Raw genomic sequence first — 20411 nt, 5'->3', positions numbered from 1 at the left:
AGAAACATCATCAAGTGTTAAAAACAGTTTTTACATTGCACAGAAGATAATGTTATTTCATTTGTCTCTTGGGAATAATGACTGGACATGCATCCAGTTAAAGATAAATTAATGAGTTTGGTGTTGGAAGTTGTTAAGGCATATCTCTTATCAAGCGTGTGTATTATCTAATCTCCAGGGAATAAGGCACAAGAATTAAAGATCTCTCTTCTCTTATTCTCTTAATTGTAATTTATTGTCTGTCAAAGCACTTCATTACTGGATGACCAGGTCTTTATTTTCAAAATGCATTTCAAATTGATATATCAAGATTAATTTGCTTTTGTATACTAGTTTTTTTTCAACATTCAGTTTGCAGAGTGACATAACACATAATTGCAATATATTTTTTTAATGCAGAAATAAAAAAAAATAAAATGAAAAAATAAAAAAAATGTTAGAATGGAATTACAATGTATTACATGTAGTATTGATGTTTCATTTGGTTGCACCTTTGTTTCATTCATTAAGAAACATGATGAGCAATTATATTTCACTGCAAATTTTTGTAAGTATATAAATTGTGAACACCTCTAGATCCATAAAGTATTTTTAAATTAGCACCTTCTCTGAAAAACCCAGCGGGGGGTATTTGTCCCTATTGGACAGTTCTAGTTTTCCTTGTCATAGCAAAGAGTAACATTTTATGATCATGCACTTCAAGTTTCATGATGATATCACAACTTATAAGAAAATTATGAAACAAGCAAATTCAAAGAATTGTGGTCCCCCGCTTTCGGTTTCTTTGTGGATGAGATGTTATTTTTTATGACATATTGTGTCTAATATGAACATCTTATCATATGTCATTAATTTAGAAATAATCATTTAAGTTGATATTTTTGGAAGGATGAAAACCCTAATCCTGACCGTTAAAAAGTTATGGTCAAAGTAAAAAAAGTTTTTTTAAAAGTAGGTCAACTCCAAGGTCAAGATCAAAAGGTCAAATTTATTTTTATTCAATGAAAGGTTTTCTCACAAGGATTACATATGTGAAGTATGAAAGCCCTAGCCCTTACTGTTCAAAAGTCATGGTCAAGGTTAAAGTTTTTTCATAAGTATGTAAATCTCCAAGGTCAAGGTCAAAAGGTCAAGGTTGTTGGTATCCAATGAAATGTCTTGCCACAAGAAATACATATGTGAGATATAAAAGTCCTAGTATCTACTGTTAAAAAGTTGTGACCTAGGTTAAAGTTTTTTAAAAGTAGTTAAAACTCTAGGGTCAAGGTCAAAGGGTCAAAGTTATTGGTATCCAATGAAAGGTCTTCTCACAAGTATTACATATGTGAAGTACGAAAGCCTTAGTCCTCACCGTTCAAAAGATATGGTCAAGGTTAAAGTTTTTTAATAAGTACGTAAATCTCCAAGGTCAAGGTCAGAAGGTCAAGGTTGTTGTTATCCAATGAAAGGTCTTGCCACAAACAATATATATGTGTCTGAAATATGAAAGCCCTAGTACCTACTATTCAAAAGTTATGGCTTAAGTAAAAGTTTGGAATTTTTGTGTAAAAGTGGGTCAAACTCCAAGGTCAAGGTCAAAAGGTCAAATTTGGTTGTACCCAAAGAAAGGTCTTGTCATAAGGAATACACATGTGAAATATGAAAGTCATAGCTCCACTAAATCAAAAGTTATGGGCAAGGTTAAAGTTTTTGTGACGGACAGACTGACAGACTGACAGACGGACAGACTGACAGACTGACGGACAGACGAATGAGATTTAATGTCCCCTCGCTTTCGCGAAAGCAGGGGACAAAAATAAAGAAAGAATATAAGTGTACACCGGCGCACGAAAGCAAGCCTAAATTACGTCTCTTATAACGTCATGATCTATGTGTCTGCTTCACTCGCGGGTATTAACATTCAATAATTTTTTTAAGTGATAGACCACTCTTGATTAAGGGACATATTTAAATTCACTACTGTCCGTTTGTTTTTATACTTGTTTTTTTTTTAAAGCAGATTCAAATTTCAGTCGAAATTTAGTCGAAAAATCGTCTTACATTGTAGGCAGCAAAGATCGAATACAAATTGTTTGACGTCGTTCGCGGTCCAAATTGTTCCCAATTGTCTGAGTTTATCAAACAGTACTCTACTACTTACATGCCGTAATTAACTATTTTCGGAACAGAAGAAAAACTCTCATTGAATATTGTGCAATTGAAAAATAATTTCTTTATTAAAATCTGGTGTGTAATGTCACTTCTGTACTCTACTCCCCCGTCTCTTATGTATATTAACTATATCCAATACAATCTATTACATCTCCGTGCGCCGACCACGCGTTTGACGACGTCATTTTCAACATACTCAATTTCAACGATACTATGAAAATCATGACACCAAGCTTCTGTTTCTAATGATATTTATATGAAATTTTAATATAATATTAAGATTTTTATTCTGGTGTCAGTGATTTAAATTTGAGTTCAATGTATTACATAGTACTAAAGAATCTAAAGCAAATGTAGTTGTTATACGCGTAAATTATTCCGAATTTTGTCCGTGTGCCGACAGGCCTTATCAGCCTTCATATAAATCGTCCGCATATTATTAATATGAAAGATATGTATATAAAAACTCACAATTTTAAAGAATATTGACTATATTATGTCTTTGCAAAATTTGATACGTATTGGTTGCGTGTTAAAAAAATTATACACATTGTCTACGACTTTTTGGGACAACCCTCGTATGTATCGATATGCGTATCGTCCTCACAGATATCTCGATATGTCGTCCCAGGCTTAATTTTTTAACAGTAAAAGTATTCTTATTTAACCAATATAATATGCTCATCTGTTTTTTCTACTTTTAGTTTTACTGGGCATACTTATAAGGAATAAACAAATCAATGAAAATTATACATGTGCTATTTGGATCTCCATGATAGGAAAGCTATTTTTATGATTGTTTTTTGTCATGCGTTTGACTCTGTCACAGGTTTGTAATGTTAGAGTTTTGTCATTACAGTTGGAATACCAATGCAGATTATACTACGGGGAGACAAATCAGTGACGAACTTCATTGAGAATTTAAAGAAAGGGAAGACAACCATGTATCATGCCTCTGGGATGATAATAGGGTGTGCTGGTAGTGGGAAAACAACATTGTTGGAGAGACTTAAGGGGATTGACCTGGAAGAAATAAAGAAAAATATCAGGTCAACTAGAGGAGTGGATATCCACACTGATTTGTTTAATGTGACAGAAAGCATCCAAGGTATTTTTTATATTGATTGTGATTTAATGCTTTTGTATGATGGACTTCAAATAAAAAAAAGTAAATCATTTCATAAGAGTCATATTTGATCAAATGGTGAATGCTCAATATTTTGTCAAATATTTTGTTCATGTGACGGTAGAAATACTGTAAACGTATTACATTTGGCTGTGTATTCTTTTTAGCGTTTTAGAAGTGTCCGCTAATTCAAGTACAACGCTAACTATCTCGCACATATATCTATGAAGAAGAACAATTAGAAATGCGCTAAATAAAATCCACGCTAACTTGTTTAAAATCCAATTTCCGCCAAATATCGTACGCGCTAAATATAATACATTTACAGTATAATGCCCCTGAATTGTAATACTTCCTGAATTGTAATATTTTTCGTTTCCTGTTAAAATCAAAACTTAGGAACTTCCATTATATTGGTGGTACCCATCTTGTATTTACAACTCCACCTGTACAACTCTGAACTGAATAAAGTTAAATGATACTTTTACATAATATTTACTACATACTGTCATTGCGTAGCTCATTCTTTATGTTAAGATAGGACAGATATTTGGTTTTTCAATAGTAGACTTCACCATCATACTTATATGGAAGCTGCCATGGGATATCATTTCATGAGCTCAATACTCTCAGTACCTCTAGATTTTATTTCTTGAGTTGCAGATTTATATGAAGTAGAATAAATGTCTCTTTGCATAAAGTACAGGGACAAGAAAATTAGAAGGTGTTAAATAAGCATTCATTTTCATTTGCAGCAAACTCTTCACGCCAACAGCAACACTTTAAACTTAGACTTGATAAAAAAGATATGAAGCAGAGTGTTCCTAATTACTATTCAGAGAATGCAGCTGATGATGGGGAAACGCAGGAAAAGATGAAACTAGAAGATGATGAGGGCAGTACGACTGAAGCATCAAGCAGTGGACAGATATCACATGATGATATTGATATTAATCCTACCTCATCCGATGAACCACAGGGGGCCACATCACCAGAAAATGTAGCCGAAGTTATGAAGAAAAGAAAAGATATTCTTCATAGTCCAGAATTTTCTGGAAATTTACAGATAGGTGTAGAAGATATTTCAGAAAATCCAGATAAAAGAATCACCATGACTGACTTTGCAGGACAGTGTTCATATTATGCCTCACACCAGATTTTTCTGAGTCCCCGGGCATTTTTTATTCTGGTGCTGAATATGGAGAGGAAGTTTGATGATAAGGTTGGAGAAGACGTGTGTTGTCAGGAAGGCTCTGTTTACGGAGGATGGACACACAGAGGTAGCATTTAATTTATTACATGTATGGCCCAAATCGTTTTCAAGCACCACTGCTTCAGATCAAAATTTATTGCATTGATAAATGGTATTGCCATATTAAAAAGGAAATAAGTAAATTTTCGATTTTCAGAACCTATCTGCCCCATTGAATTTTGAAACTTTAGACCTAAGAAACTTTTATCCTAAATGAGAATTATCTCCTATTTTGTTTTTCCTTCTGTGAAGCTTTACGAAGGTAATAAATTTGTTATATTACGCCCCGCCTTGTAAATAGCTTTGACATATAGAGTTCCTCATCTACGTCTGCCATTTTCTGCAATCTATCTTATTGAAAACTTTTACAGGTAAATGTTTCTTTGTTTTTCAGATTATCTAGAATTCTGGATGAAGTCCATTCATCAATATGGCAGTGATAAGGCTCCTGTCATCCTGGTTTGTACACATTGTGAGAAAAAAACAGAAAAGGTAACATACTGTTATTTATTGTGTACTCATGATCAAATATATAACTTTTTCATGGTTTTTCTGATTTGTATATATTTAATATACTGTAAGAAGTACTTTTTTCCACGTGGTATTAATTTACGCTATGTACGTGGTCACAGATTTTTCACGGAAAATTGTCCATGCATCTATATGTATAAAATAACAAATTTTGCTAATAAACTTTGAAACTGCTGCACATGAGTTGTTACTTAAGCCTGTAGGAATACACTAGGTATAATATGATGTCTGTAAACTATATTCAGATTTGACTTGCATACATGTAGTAATTATCGTAAATTTAATTAAAAGTCTATTTTCACTTTGGGTTAACAGCCTCGAAATAGCACTAAGGAAAGTAAAGTGGTGGCGGATCTAAGTAACTGGCATTTTAAAAAAGAAACGGACGAAAAGCAAGCGCTTATTTATTTCATAAAATGTCATTAATGAATTATTTAATCAAAACTTGATCCAAGTGATATAAAAGAAATAAGCTCTGATCATTGATTAAAAAACAAAGTGTGCAAATCCTTTCCGTTTATGTCCGATCTCGCTATTTGTTGAAAGTTCTAGAAAGTCAGGTGGCATCGAACCCATTTTAAAAATGAAAATCGAAGCGATTGTATATCATAAATGGACATGGAAATAAATGTAATGAAATTGGTAACACAGTGAGGTTGTGAATATATCTTAGAAAGTTGTGCAAATGTTTTATTAAAAAAATTGTCGATGAAAGGCCATGTTTATTTGTTTAGACAGAAAAAAATGGTACATACTTGATTTTTAAATATTTTAATGTGTTCTTTGATGAGTATTCTACATACAGTATTTTTAATAAAAAAAATTATATAACTTTTATGCCCGTATGTACATATGGGATGAAAACAAAACTTTTTTCAATATTTTAAAATGCTGGCAAATATATGAAAACTTAAAGTTAATTGCATACATTCATTCTCTTATCCTTGACGTAAATTTAAATAGATTATCTGAAGTATGATAAGCAATAATATACCTCAAACTATATTAAAATAAAGTTTCTAACATTTAAAGAAAAAATGCCTATGAGCACCTGTAGTACATAATGTATAAGATAGTACAACAAAGCGCGGATCCAGATTTTTTTTTTTTCTAAATGGGGGGGGGGGGGGGTCCATCCCAGTCAAAAAAATTCCATTCCAGAATTTTCTTGAGAAGCAAAGAAAACCTATTTCGTGGGGTGGGTAGGGTGTAGTGGATGACTCTCAGTGATTCTAATGACTTTCCACACCAATACCACATAGATCCGTGTTTTCGAGGAAGGCTTTGTTTAAGGAGGGGTGTCCAAGGTCACTTTTACTTGGTTTATTATGTACATAAAATAACTCTGCAAATTTTTTTTTTGGGGGGGGGTGTGCCCGGAGGACACCCTGTAGATCCGTGCAGGTACAACAGAATAAAGTTGCTTTATATCATGTAAGAAGAAGAGGCCTTTAATGAAAATGATATTTGTAGAAGTAAAGAAAAACAACAAAATATAGGGGAGTGTATTTCTAATAATCATTTATTTCTCCTCCTAAAATAATTGTGGAACTTTGAAGTATTTCGTCATGCTGTAGGCCTATTCCTGTGTAAAGTCTCTGATAGATTTTGGAAAATAGTTCTAGCTGTTAGCAGTAAAATAAAATTGATTTCCCCCACGCTTGCATGGGATTTCAGCTAGTACTTTTAAATGTAAGGCATGTAGTGACAGTCTAAGAAATCCCCATAATTTTCTTCCCGCGGATTAATCAGAAATTAAGATTTCGCAGAATTATGACCCTGTGGAAAAAAGTATGTTTACGGTAATAATAATAGGTATACATGTGTTTCATAAACTCTGGGGGAACAAACATTAACAATCATTGTATGATTATGAACATTATTTTACTATGACTAATTTGTTAGCACAAAATAAAATAAGCAATTTGTTTTCGTTAGGAAAAAGAATTGTTTTTCCGAGAAGTATGGAAGACTCTTGACATGAAGAAGAAGTCTTTGCAAAAACATATTGATGTGAAACGGCGATTTGCCGTCGGATTCCATGACAATGAAAGCCTTGAAAAACTTAAGCTGTGCATTGCTGACCTCGTGTGCAAGCTTGATCACTGGGGTGAAGAGTTTCCACAGTCATGGGCTATGTTTGAAACATTCTTTCAGGAAAAGAAAATTTGCAAAATTTTGAGTAGGGTTGAACTTCAGTCTTTTAATGAAACATTGCCAGAGGGAATAAAGCTCCATACTATTGAAGATATGGATGCCATGCTGCAGTTCTTCCACGACATCAGAGAACTTATGCACTTCAATCAACAATTCCTCAATAAAGTTATTATCCTCGATGTTCAGTGGTTTGCAGATGCCTTTAGAAATGTCATAACAGATAAAAACCATGCACAAGAAGATTTATTTAATTTTGCCTCAGAATGGGACAAATTCAATGAAACTGGAGAATTAGATGAAGCACTGCTATCTGCTATATGGAGAATGAACAACAATGGTTACCTTGAACACAAAGAGGATATCATGATGTACATGGAGAAGTTAGGACTCTTGGCTAAATTGAGCGACAAAATATGGTATGTCCCGTGTATGAACAAGATGCAATTTCCAGTAGACTGTTTTTCCTCATACCCTGCCTCCTCCATCCTTTGCTACACATTTGATGTTCTTCCTGTGGAAATTTTCCATCGCCTTGTAGCAACATGCATGCAGATTCCTAATTGGGAGATTTTTACAGATGAAGAAAGGGGATGCATTTACCAGACTGCAGCTATTCTCATGTTTCATGACCAGCACCATAACATCATGCTTGGAATGACTCAAACAGAAATTCAGGTGCAAGTGTTTGTTGTGGAGGGAGAAGTTGATGTTTCAACCTGTCACCAGATTAGAGAAAACATTGAGCATATATTACATAACCTTTCCGGCACATTCCAGAAAAACTCTGAATTTCAGGTTGCGTTCAAATGCAATTCTACTGGATTTTGTGACAGCAGAAAAAGCGCTGTCATAAGTGAATCTAAATTCATCAAAGAAATTTTTCAGTGCCCATGCTGTCCGGCAAACAAAAAGCATCGTATCATCACAGAAGATATAAAAAAATACTGGGAACAGGTAATTTTTTGAAATATAAAAAATACATCAATGCATCATTTTTCATATTGAATGATTATATGACATTGAGATCCTGTTAAATCATAGCAACATTCAATTTTAATTTATTCATAAAATGCTGCTTCCACCTATATCCATTTTAGGATCTTAATTTCCAAGAAAAAAAATTATATTTACGTTTAATTTAAAATATGATTTGTTTTATTAATTATTTTATATATGTTTCCTCTAAGACCGGATAGTAATATTAACTAAATTAGCTTGTTTCAGACAAAACCGAGTAATGCCAGCAGTTCTACGGCTTCTGGACAAGACCTTGGGGGCCGATCTAGATTTGCCAAACTTGGAATGGCAACAAATGACATATTAAATCAGTCATACAGAGATATACTAGAGATGGAGGTCCCTCCTTCACTTGTTTATCAAAAAGTGGTGGCATCGCCAAATTTTTACAAAAGATTGCGCCCTGAACAAGAACAACTGTTGATAGATGCTACACATTTGGGATATAAGAATTTTGATATTTCATTAACATACACATTGATCAGGAACATTTGTTCAACTATCCCTAAACCGACAAAAGGAAAATGGGGAGAGGAGCCTGCAACAGGAGAGGAAACTGTCGGTGATGATATCGAGAGAATTAGGTCAATCCGAAATAGTTTGACTGCACACGTGAGCTCAGCCTCCACCCCTCAGACAGAATTTAAAGACACCTGGTCAATGATGTCAGATATCTGCAAGAGATTGGAAATCTTCACGGGAAAGAAGTACTTCGATAAGCTTGAAAATATTCAAAAACTACACATAAAGGAGAAAGATGAAGATACTTTTAAAAAAATGAAAGAAATGTGGGAGAAAATCAAATTAAATATGCAAGAATTCGAATCAACATTCAAACCTGACATAGATGCTACAAATTAGGATAACCAGCCTTAGAATGCGGAGCGAAATATTGGAAACATAACATAAAAACTTAGCGGGTTACGGTGAAGCCAGTACGTGTGGATGTCCTAGAAACAACGTATGAAAGCAAAGATGCTACAAATTAGGAGTATTACTTGTAAATCGTATGACTTCGTGAAAGTGTATATCATTAAAGTACCGGTAGTCGGAATTCATTATCGAATATCAGTGATATGATATATTTGTAGGATCTGATGCGTAAACCTGTGACTCATCATCATATTGTTATCTCAATTCTGGGACCGCTGATTAAAACGAATTTATCTTTTTTACAATGAAAAAATAATGAATGGATTATATTTATCTTGTACGATATTAAGGCGAAAATTTACTTTTGAACGAGTAAGCATAGATATGATTTTGTATTTTTCAGAATACTTTTAAATATTGCATTGTACTTGAGTAAGCATAAGTTTCTTCATAGCAAACGCACTAAAACGAATACACAGCCAAATGTTTATATACATTTACAGTACTCTAATTTCATGAATGGAGATCAAAATTCAAAGAGGGAGGAACAGTAAAGTTATTCAAAATATATCAGAATGCAAAAAAAAATGTATTTTCAAAACTGTTTACTCAGTTACTGTAATATGTCAAATACACGCGTAACTGTAGAAACGTAGAACATTTTATGATGCATTAGAGTACATATGTACATTTTTTTAAATCTCACATTTTCATTTGAATGGGAATATTTCATTTGATCGACCACAAGATTTCTAAATCTAAAATGTAAACTACTGCAATATCGTAATTATAGTTTTCCTTGTAAATGTTGCATTGTCTACGCAATGTTCTTGTTATGCCCTGCCATGAGTATGGCTGGGGCATAAAGTGTTTGTCATGTCCGTCTTCCGTCTGTCCTTCTGTCACATTTTACATTGAGCTGAGTTTAAAGCTCAGTTACAAAGAAACTAACCAAGATATTTTCATCATCATGATCAAACTTCAAATGCTGATAAATAATGATGGCTATGCATCTGCATCAACATTATTTGACCTTGTCCTTTCCTTTGACCCTCAACTCACTTTTTAGTCATCTGAGTAAACTCAGGTGACTTATGGCTATCCATTGTTGTCTGTCGTTGTGCGTTGTCGGCCGTAGGCCGTGTGTAATACATTTGAACATTTTTAGCTTTTTCTCTGACACCACTGAACCTATTTCAACCACAAAGCATCTATGGGTGAATGGGAACAAAAATTGTGAATTTTATGGTCCCTGTCCCCTGGGACCTAATGGGTGGGGCCAAAACCATTAGAATAAGTGCAATCTTTAAAAATCTTCTTCTATGCATCAAGCAGTCAAACTTTTGACATGATTGTAATTAGCATTCAGTCCTCTAACAAAATTGTGATATTCATGGCCCCAGGGTCAGGGGTGCTAGTGCTAGGCTGGGGCTAAATAGACTTTTTACTATATTGAAATTGCATTATTACTTTGAAAATCTTCATCTCTGCTCCTGAGCATTTAATAAGCTAACCAAGTATACAGTTATGTTGAATAAGATTGCCTCTTTCAAAATTGTGCATTTCATGTCCCCAGGGTCAGGGTTCTGGTGTTATGGCGGGGCTTTATTGATTGTATAGTGAAAAAGCATCAATTCTTTAAAAATCTCCTCCTCAGCCCTTTGATATTAAAACAAAGTTATACGTATAAAGTTATGATAAGGAAAGATGCTTCATCCCAATTTGTGAATTTCATGGCCCCTGGGCATGGGGTCTTGTGTTAAGTTATGGCTCTATTGGTTATAAACTAAATATTGTGTAAATGCATTAATTCTTTGAAAATCTTCTTCTCTGCTCCAGGGTATTAAACAAACAAACAAAATACGTAATTATCATGGCCGACAATGCCTCTTCTAAAATTGTGAATTGAATAGCCCATGGGTGATTTTCTGGTGTTAAGCCGGGGCTCTTTGATTGTTTATGAGGTGAAAATAAATGTACATTAATTCTTTTAAAAAATCTACTCTTCTCCTGGGTATGAAATAGATTACCCATGTTATGGTTATATTGAATAAGTCTGCCTCTTCCAAAATTATGAATTTCATGACCCCTGGGTCAGGTGGTTTGGTGTTAGGGTTGGGCTCTGTTGTTTATATACTAAAAAAACATGAATTCTTTAAAACTAAAAATGAGGAAGGATGCTTCTTTCCAATTTGTGAATTTCATGACACCTGGATCAGGGAATCTCAAGTGTTAGGGCGGGCTTCTATAATGATTATACATGTATTGTTAAAACGCATGAATTCTTTTGAATTCTTTGGAAATCTTTGCCTTTGCCTCTTGGTATAATGCCAATGATCAAAGTGTATTTATTGCTGATGAAGAAAGATGCCTCTTCGAAAAATGGTCAATTTCAGGGCCCCTGCATTAGGGGTACTGCAGACACAAGGGGGGGAGGGGGGGGGGGTAAAAACGTTAGTCTGAAAATAAAGTCATACTTTAAAATCTGCTCTTTGATGTTAATCACCCATTTTTGATTAAATGAAATTGAAAAAGTTTCCAAATATTGAAATATGTGGCCCCGGGGTAAGTGGTTCCTCTGGGTTGGTGTGCACAACTGGTAATTATACATGTAAAGGGAAAATGCATTTCCACTCTTTTACTCTGATCTGCCTTTGGGTATTTAAAAGTAACCAAAATAAGCATGCTAAGTGTATAGTTACGATAAACAAGGGCGCATCTTTCAAAATTGTGAATTTTAAGGCTTTTGTTTTCGAATAGTCAAACCTAATTCAGTTGTTGGAAAGTTGATACGCTACTCAGGTGACATAAAAGGTCTGTGGACCTCTTGTCTTATTTAAGTATTTAGCTCAGTCTTTAACAAACCATTCAAGATGGTGTCTATTTAGCTCAGTATTTAGCAATCCATTCAAGATGGTGTCATCAAACTTCATATGATGCTACATGTACTTACTCCGGACAGGAAATAAAGAAAACAACGTTGTAAATGCGTTTAATGATTTTAACATGTTTAATATGACTTGAAGTTGACATGAAAATGACGATGACTAAATCCTTGACGTGGAAATCACGATGACTCTTACATTGACGTGGAAATGACGATTTACTGCAAAACATACTATAAATATAAGCTATTTCAAGCAAGTTACACATGATAAAACATCCTAGCAAATAATCATGATTACATGATATTACATATTTTAGAAAATACTTCAATACACAAAACTGTCGTCAAAATGTAAACAAAGAGGCATAACTCTTCTTTACACAAATCATGATAGAAAAACATGGCAGATAATAGCGTTATCTGCCTTACGTAATGAGTGTGCACATAGTAGTATTTATTTGATATCATGTCATCATACATAAAACAAATACACATTTTTTTTTACATGATCATATGAAAGACAAAAGTTGATAATCAAGATTTCATAAATAAATAATTTTAGTAATACATGTAATATTTTTAGAGATAAATCAAAAATTCAAGGTGACTAGAGATACCAGGATAACCCATTAAAGCTCGAGAGCTTATTTCTAATGGAGTCCTATCTTAAATAACAAATACCAATACAAAGTAATGAATTTTCCATAACTATATCACTATAATAATTTTGGCACAAGTATATTTAGCATAAACATCTAAAATTTTGTTTAAGTATGATAACATTGACATAAATAAAAAAGTAAAATATAGTCTATAGGCTAGTACTGAAACATATCATTTTCATGTTCTAAAATGCCCTTGACTTGTTTCTTAAAATTATTCTTTCCTTTTATACACTTAATAGAGGCTTACCGAGATGACAAGTATACAGTTTATACAGCTAAATGATTTACATAGAAAAACTCACCAATTAGAAGTTTCCTGCGGTGAAATAAATATCAGTAAAAAGAATAGAAAACATAGAAATTAGCAAATGGCAAACTGGAAACAATTGCAGCACCAAGCCCTGCTGCGTTCTGCCATGATAACACGGGCTCTACACAAAAAAATACTGTGCCCCAAAAACGATGACGTCACATCACACACATTACCCTTAAACGTCTAGTAACCGAAATGGCCGTAACAATACATAGTGATGAGAGCTATTCAATTGCATTTTTTTACCTTGACTCACTTTTCCTGAATAAGTAAGATATTTCATTTGCTGATACATACATGTACTAATGTTAGCAATTCAACAGCCTAATTTTTTTTACCTTGACCTTTTTGACCTTGACCTCACTTTTATAAAATTGCGTTTAAGTCAGTTTTGAAAGAAACCATTCATAGTATTTTTTTTCAACTTTAATGCTGACACATACTATTGAAAGCCTTTCAGTTGCTTCAACATTTTTTTTTTACCTTGGTCTCACTTTTTGGAAATTGGTGTCAAACTTAATATGCTGAAACCTACTGATGTAAGCAATTCAACTGCATCAATTTTTAAAACATTTCGGTCAAATTTTATGCACTAATACAAATTTTTTTGCCCAATTACTAGGAAATCCTCGAAGGGGCATTCATGTTCTATGGACATATTTTTAGTTTATTTAAGGAAGATGATCTTTCCATTATGGGTATGATCCTACGATAAACATGGCTGCATATTGCCGACTCGGCGTTAAACAATAAACAAATTTATAATGTGTAATAATAGGCCTGTTTTTTTTAAGGATATTGGCATCGTTTCTGGATTTTGTATAGATTTTTTAAAGAACTTTTGAACAGGTTTAATGGTACCAAACATGTTTAATTCAGGTCCTTTTAACCCATCAAGTCAGCCTTCCTTTAAAGATTTTGTCCAATCAATGTTTTTACAATTTTCAATGCATTTACTATGTAAAATGTTGATAAAATGGTCCTATATTATTTTTAACCATAAGTTTTTTTTTCTAAAACCCGTTTATTTCATATTTTTTATACATAAAATACATTGTTTAAACTTTCTGATGACAAACGTATACTTTTTCTCATATTGCAAATATTGAAACAAAACACAGAAATACCAACACTGTTCTTTGATTTTGAGTTACTTCCCTTAATATCTAATTTTATTCATAATGATCAAGAGACTGTCTGTTTGTTTCTATACTATGATTAACTTGATTTGAAAGGAACTGTCTATTTATCATTTTGGCAAGGAATTTATCATTTACTTTTAATGATGCCTAATTCACAAAACTATAGAATCGTTTTCATCTGGTCTACCTAGCTATCACCACTTTCAGCATAATTATGTCAGTTCTTTGCACTTCCCAGCTGTGAAAATAAAGACATCAAACAGCCAAACTTGTCAATGAAATTTATTAAGACCCTACAGTCTGAACCAAACTTTGCGACATTCAGTTCTGTTAGAAAATAAAAGCATTCATAAATGTATTATGAAATATAACAAAGAGTGTTTTGGCAGTCTTTGTACGGGTACTTGCCCTAAGGCTAGCCTCTTCAGGGGTCCATCTTAGCATTGTGATCTTGTGGTAAATGTGATCTAATTATTATTTCGCCTATGCTTTTGTCTTTGCTATAAGCTATAATTGGTTCCGATATAAATAATTCTTTGCATCTTGTGTTTGTTTGCATTTCGTTTCATTATTTTAAAATGCTTTTTTTTTATCCTTTGATTCGGGGATTATATTTTGTAACCATACCCAATTTATTGTGCAGTTTTAATTTGTTGTTACTTTTATTTAGGATATCCTGTCTGTCTGTTCCGGTTACTTTTGTGATAATAGGATCTATTTCTGTATCAGAGTACGTAGCCTCTCTTTGACAAGTGTTTCCTAAAGTCTTGTAGAATAATATTGAGAGCTGCAGTGTCATTCGTATTCCTCACATGTCTTATGCATTCACCTTTAATAAAACTTTTGAATACCGCCGGGTTGTGAGAGCTTATTTGATTCTTGAAATTTTCTTCCTTTATATACTGTTGTGTCTAAAAAGTTCACTGAATCAAAAGAGGTTTCGAAGGTAAATTTTAAGTGCGGATGACACTGATTACCGAGGTCAAAGAAATCGAGAATCTCACCATGTCTCTATGCATTTATTAGCAAATTAAAACTTTGCCATGATTGATTGGGTTATTTGGAGCATTCTAATATCAGAGAGTTATGGGGAAACAGTTGAACCCATTGAACACCTGATGATTTGTTTGGAATATTTTCCATTAAATTTAAAATAATTATTTTCGTGTATGCATTTCACAAAGAAGAGGAGATCTGAGACATCTGGATAGGGTTACTCTGAGAGGTCTTTTTCGTTATTTGTATAAGCTTCGTCAACAGCGCATAATAATTCATGGAACTCCATGTTAGTATACATACTTGTAACATCGTATGTGTTCCATAAGATTTGCGATGGTATAGGCATAAAGTTTCGATTTTATTAAAAATTAAATCAGTGGTATCCTTTATATAGGTCGATTGTTTTTAACTAACGGGATTAGAAATTGATCACACTAAGCACCAATTTTATGTGTTGGCGTATCGCATTGTGAAATTATAGATCGCCCAGGTGGTAACCGTCTGGGGCTGCAAGTGCCATTCATGAGAGAAGTTAAAAAATTATATTTGATCTTGTGTATTTTAGAGAGCAAGAACAAGTGTTCAAATTTAATGGACGACTCGTTATCATTTAGATAACGATATGTTTCAGTATCCAATGTTCCTTTAAAGGACGCCGACCTTCAGCTAGGAAGGACAACTCTTTAATTTACAAATTAATTCAAAAAGTCTTTAAATGAAGCTTGAAAATTAAATATTTTCATGCAACAATTTTCTTTATATGCCTCTATGCATGAATGATACATCTAAATATACACACTAACAGGCGTGCTTCGGGTGCTGGATTTAACGTTTATTGTTTGGATGAGGTTTTAGAGCAGCTTCATCCTAAAGTAGATATAAGCCCTTCCTGGACCAAACTTGCAAGGGTGTTACATCTTAGGATGCACACCAAAGGACTTGCTTCGGCTGCTGGATCTGACATACATTCTCCAGATAATGGACCAGGTAGACGTTATGATTCCAGATACATTACCAAGAAACGTAAGGCCTACATTAACCAGCCTTGCATGGAGTTGCATCAAAAGAGATGAAAACTTACAAATTTCTTCAGATGGTAATTTGAATAACATTTTCCTGATGGACAAAGTTTTAGATAAATCCGTTCCAAAGTAATTGCTTAGCCATGTCAGATCATAATTGCATAAATTTCGCATTTTGAATGTAAACGTCTAGATTGAAAGCTTAATGTGGGATTTTGCCTTACTTACAGACAACATTTGTTGAAGTAAGCTCTGTAATCTCTGATTACTTATGTTTCTTTATTGCGAGAGCTTTGATGTGTCCACAAGACTTAAACCTATGAATTTCTTTTTATTCTGTATGTAATATTTATAACAAAAAAAAATAATGCATATTTTATTCTTTAAAATAAATTTTAAAAAACACAACAAAACAAGCCAGATAAACATCTAGTTACACAAGCATAGACCAAGTATTGGTGACGTGTTTACAATTATTACACAAGTATAATACTGCACGAATACACACATTCATATTTAATTTCCTAGAATTGCACAAATCTCTATATCTATAACATCGGAATGTTTCTGGCTTCCACTCTCATACTTTCGGGAAGTTCCTTCTTTCTTCGTTCTCTTTCCCGCTCAATAGCTTCGTGATAATAGCCGTAATATTTCCCTCGGTCAGCTCTTTCTAGTGGAACAAAGGCGTCAGATTTCGGCCAGGAAATGTCTTGAAGATTTCGTGGGGGCATGCTGGGTAAATCCCGTGTTTATCCGAATAGGCGTCATTCGGGTATTCCAGTTTGCAACACACCTGTCTTTGTGGTAGTAACCTGAGATAAAAAGTAAATCAGTAAAATAGGTCATGACGATATTTTTGTGTAAATTAGAGAAATCAATTTTTTTCTATCACGAAAATAGTAAATCCTCCAATCTCAACCAAACACGACGATCCCGTCTTTGTGTGTGGTTTTTAGCTCACCTGAGCCGAAGGCTTCTCAAGAACTCCGTGCCATGAAAGACAAAACTTGTATGGAAACACCCTCAAATTCTGTAGACTCAGTTTTGATCAAATCATTCATATATTTTTATGAAGTAGAGATGTAAACTTCAATCCCTTGTCTAAGGAGAACATTAACAACCCTAGCATGGTTAACGGTGAGAACAATGCTAAAAAAAATTGATGAAAGATCCGATTGATTTTACGTTTCCATTTTCTATTTCCTCTAATTTCTTCCCTTACGTTTCCATTTAATTACAACCAAAAAAGAACAATGCACTTATTCAATTTTACTCCTTGCAGCTTTCTTGCTACACCACAAACATAAAATTACCAGAGGGCATGTCTCTCTGTCTCATGAAGTCCACCCATTGGTCCTCGCTCTGCATCTCCTTGGCGTCACCACTTGCCGTTGGAGAGCTACAAATTTTGTCCTATACTCGGCACTTAGGGCCATTGAGCAGGGAGGGATCTTTTTCGTGCCAGCACCTACTGCGACACAGGACCTCGGTTTATACGGTCTCATCCGAAGGACCGGTCTCCACGTCCCACAGTGGGATTTGAACCTGCGATGTAAGGATTGACTCATTACTTCGCAACTCTAGAGAAGACGCTCTAACCACTGCGCCAAGCGGGCGACACTTCCAACTAAGACAAACGCAGTTTTACAATACTTACTGTAAATGTAGATAATTACACAAATTGCACAAAATCCAGAGGACACAACTAGCATTCAGGAGGTTTTCTATAAAAAAAAGTTGGCTTTGTTTATATTTTATAGAAGTTTAATATACTTTAATCGATCAGAAAGAATGAATTTTAATTTCTTACATCCTTTCTAAATTTAGCAGTCAGGTGTAGCGAATCTGAAGAGTATACCCTGGTGTTAATCTATCTCTGATAATGATATCAAAAACAGCGTATGCCTATTTACAAGTCGTGTCTAGCTTTCAGGACGCATTTAAGGTTGTATGAGTGTGAGCATTTTACATAGCACAAAGTGGAATGAAAGTCGCATTCAATAAAACGCCAGATGACGTTTATAAAACATTAAATAATTAATTATGTTATTCATTTAACTTTCCTGCATAATTTTTTAGATAAAAAATAAGAATTAAATTAGCGGCATTGTCATTGACTGCCCCTGTTTATTTTACGGCATCAGACCCGTTTCCGATCTACATAGTAACCACAACGCGCAATTTCCCGAACTGACAGACGACAGAACATGGGACGCACAAAGGGAGGCTTTGCCACCCGTAAACGAAAATTATTGTATAAAAGACAGTCAGAAGCCCAGAAGCAGAGATGGGCACATGGTCATAAGGACCATGTGTATTCAAAAACCGGTAAGAATACATAGAAAAATCATTAACAGTATCAGCAAGTCATAGTGTATAGTCTACCAAACGACGGTCACATTGGCTCAAAATTATACACATCCCTAATCGATCCCAGACAGTGTGTAAATGTATTAAGTCATATTAAAAATGTTGTTTGAATTCATATATTAACAAGGAATTTGTTATTTTGCGATCACCTGATTCATATTGCTTTGTTGATAGTTTTTCTATCCAAGAACATTCCTTTCGTTCGATTAGAGTAACCCCCCGTTGTAAAATAGAAAGTACAGACGTGTGTCAAAAGTTAAGATAAAATTTATATCTTCTCTTTAGTTATATTGAAAGCCACATATATAAATTTACGTCGCTGCATAGCAAATGGCCAATTATTTTGGCTCAATTTCATCATTTTTTTCATTACTTGAACCAAAAACTATAGGCCTATATATGTCAGGTTTCGCCGAGTTGTAGACCTACATGTATAATGATATTTTTTTTAAAGATGATTACATACAGTAAATGGCCATAAGTCAGTCATATAATCATGATAATTGCACATTTACACTATACTGTCAGTGTGTTATCACCGGATGCCTACATACAGATATAAGAATTATTTTGAAATAATGTGAAGAAACGGCAAAGAATCTAACCTGCATTTTACATGTGTATGGTGTTTTAGTCTTTAAAAATGAGCAACAAATAACAGTCACTACAATAAAACTTCATTTAGAAAAATGCATTTTCAACAAAATATATAATTGGAAAATAAAATTATGGCTCACTTATATGGCCAGATACTGCACAAAATCTGTACATGTATTTTAGTTTTTAGAAAGATTGAGAAACTGCATGCATGCTTGTATACAGAATAAATTTTGCCCTTTCTTACAAATTTGTCCTGTTTTAAATTCACCCACCTTGTTTAAGAATTTATACTGACAGTGTATTCTTTGAATTCGCCCCATTTCAAATTTGCCAGCTCGTGACAGAGGCGATGATTTACAGATACTTCATCTGTAACTTGCATGCATCAGTTCTATAAAACTCCAGGTAAATATTGAATTTATAATACATTGCACGCGTTGAATAAGATTTTTATGCCTAAAATTTTTTTAAATATATATATATGCTGATCAGATAAAAGTTATTGTTTTATCAAATATAAGAGTACTTTTTTTAATTGAAAAATTCGTTGTAAAACTGTCAAGAAATGTTTTCATTCCAGTGATTTTACAAAATGTTGTTTTCAATGAAATGGTAGAGACAAGCAAAATAATATTCATTTTTGGTACACGAAATTGTGGAGAATTTTTTTTCTCGGATTAATTCCCTTTCCTTTATTTACACACTGAGGGATTGATAATGGATATATATAATATATATACCTGTATACCATATGGTATAAAAAAAAGTAATGTTTTAGGGTTTTGGTGTGAAAAAAAATGTTGGTCTGCATAAAGTTAATTCGTTTTTTCCATTATTCAATATAGGGTTCTTATTTCAAGATTGAAGTTTTGACAGCACATTTAATTCCTTGTCATTGATTAATAACTTATGAATAAAAACGCTTTAAAAAATATGGGTTGTAAATATGCCCTAGATTAATCCCTGATTGCTTTAAACATGTTATATATTATATAAATTAAATTTTGAAAAAAACCATCTAAAATCTTAAAAAGTACTTTGAAGTGTGTTTATAAAATGATTACTCAATAGATGAAGGGTGCGACACTCTCAGTTTTGAAGTTGTGGATCATGAAGAGATTGTACCAGCTACATGCAAAACCACTACATGGACAGAGGGTCGGAGAATTGTTGAGCTTGGTGTCTTGGCAGAGGGATTACGAGCCTGCCAGAAGTGTGGTCTCCCTCTTCAGTTAGCTCATGCAACCACAATTCAAACATATGGTCTCTCTGCCATTTTAAAGGTATTTTTATTTTGTGTTTT

General features: G+C 33.7%; 2 protein-coding genes across 3 annotated transcripts in view; both read left to right on the top strand.

Moving 5' to 3' along the window:
* Positions 1–14382, top strand: part of LOC134231629 (uncharacterized) — a 33705-nt gene extending 19323 nt beyond the window's left edge. For both annotated transcript variants that reach the window (XM_062713614.1, XM_062713613.1), the window contains 5 exons: positions 3011–3259; positions 4033–4557; positions 4924–5021; positions 6999–8171; positions 8442–14382. In XM_062713614.1, the coding sequence (XP_062569598.1) occupies positions 3011–3259; positions 4033–4557; positions 4924–5021; positions 6999–8171; positions 8442–9095 (2699 nt within the window). In that variant the 3' untranslated portion in view covers positions 9096–14382. The remainder of the gene's footprint in view (positions 1–3010; positions 3260–4032; positions 4558–4923; positions 5022–6998; positions 8172–8441) is intronic.
* Positions 14383–18095: 3713 nt separating this feature from the next.
* On the top strand, positions 18096–20404 carry LOC134231630 (uncharacterized; the record flags this gene model as incomplete). The annotated part of the gene is made up of 2 exons (XM_062713615.1): positions 18096–18466; positions 20180–20404. Coding segments are annotated over exons 1-2 (346 nt in total), but the record flags the coding sequence as incomplete, so codon positions are not given.
* Positions 20405–20411: the final 7 nt, after the last annotated feature.

This window comes from Saccostrea cucullata, unplaced genomic scaffold (assembly GCF_032062105.1).
Source record: "Saccostrea cucullata isolate Sc308-1 unplaced genomic scaffold, CSIRO_AGI_Scuc_v1 ctg11325, whole genome shotgun sequence".
Lineage (NCBI taxonomy): Eukaryota > Metazoa > Mollusca > Bivalvia > Ostreida > Ostreidae > Saccostrea > Saccostrea cuccullata.
The sequence above is the reverse complement of the archived record's forward strand: the minus strand, read 5'-3'. Positions and strand labels throughout refer to the sequence as shown.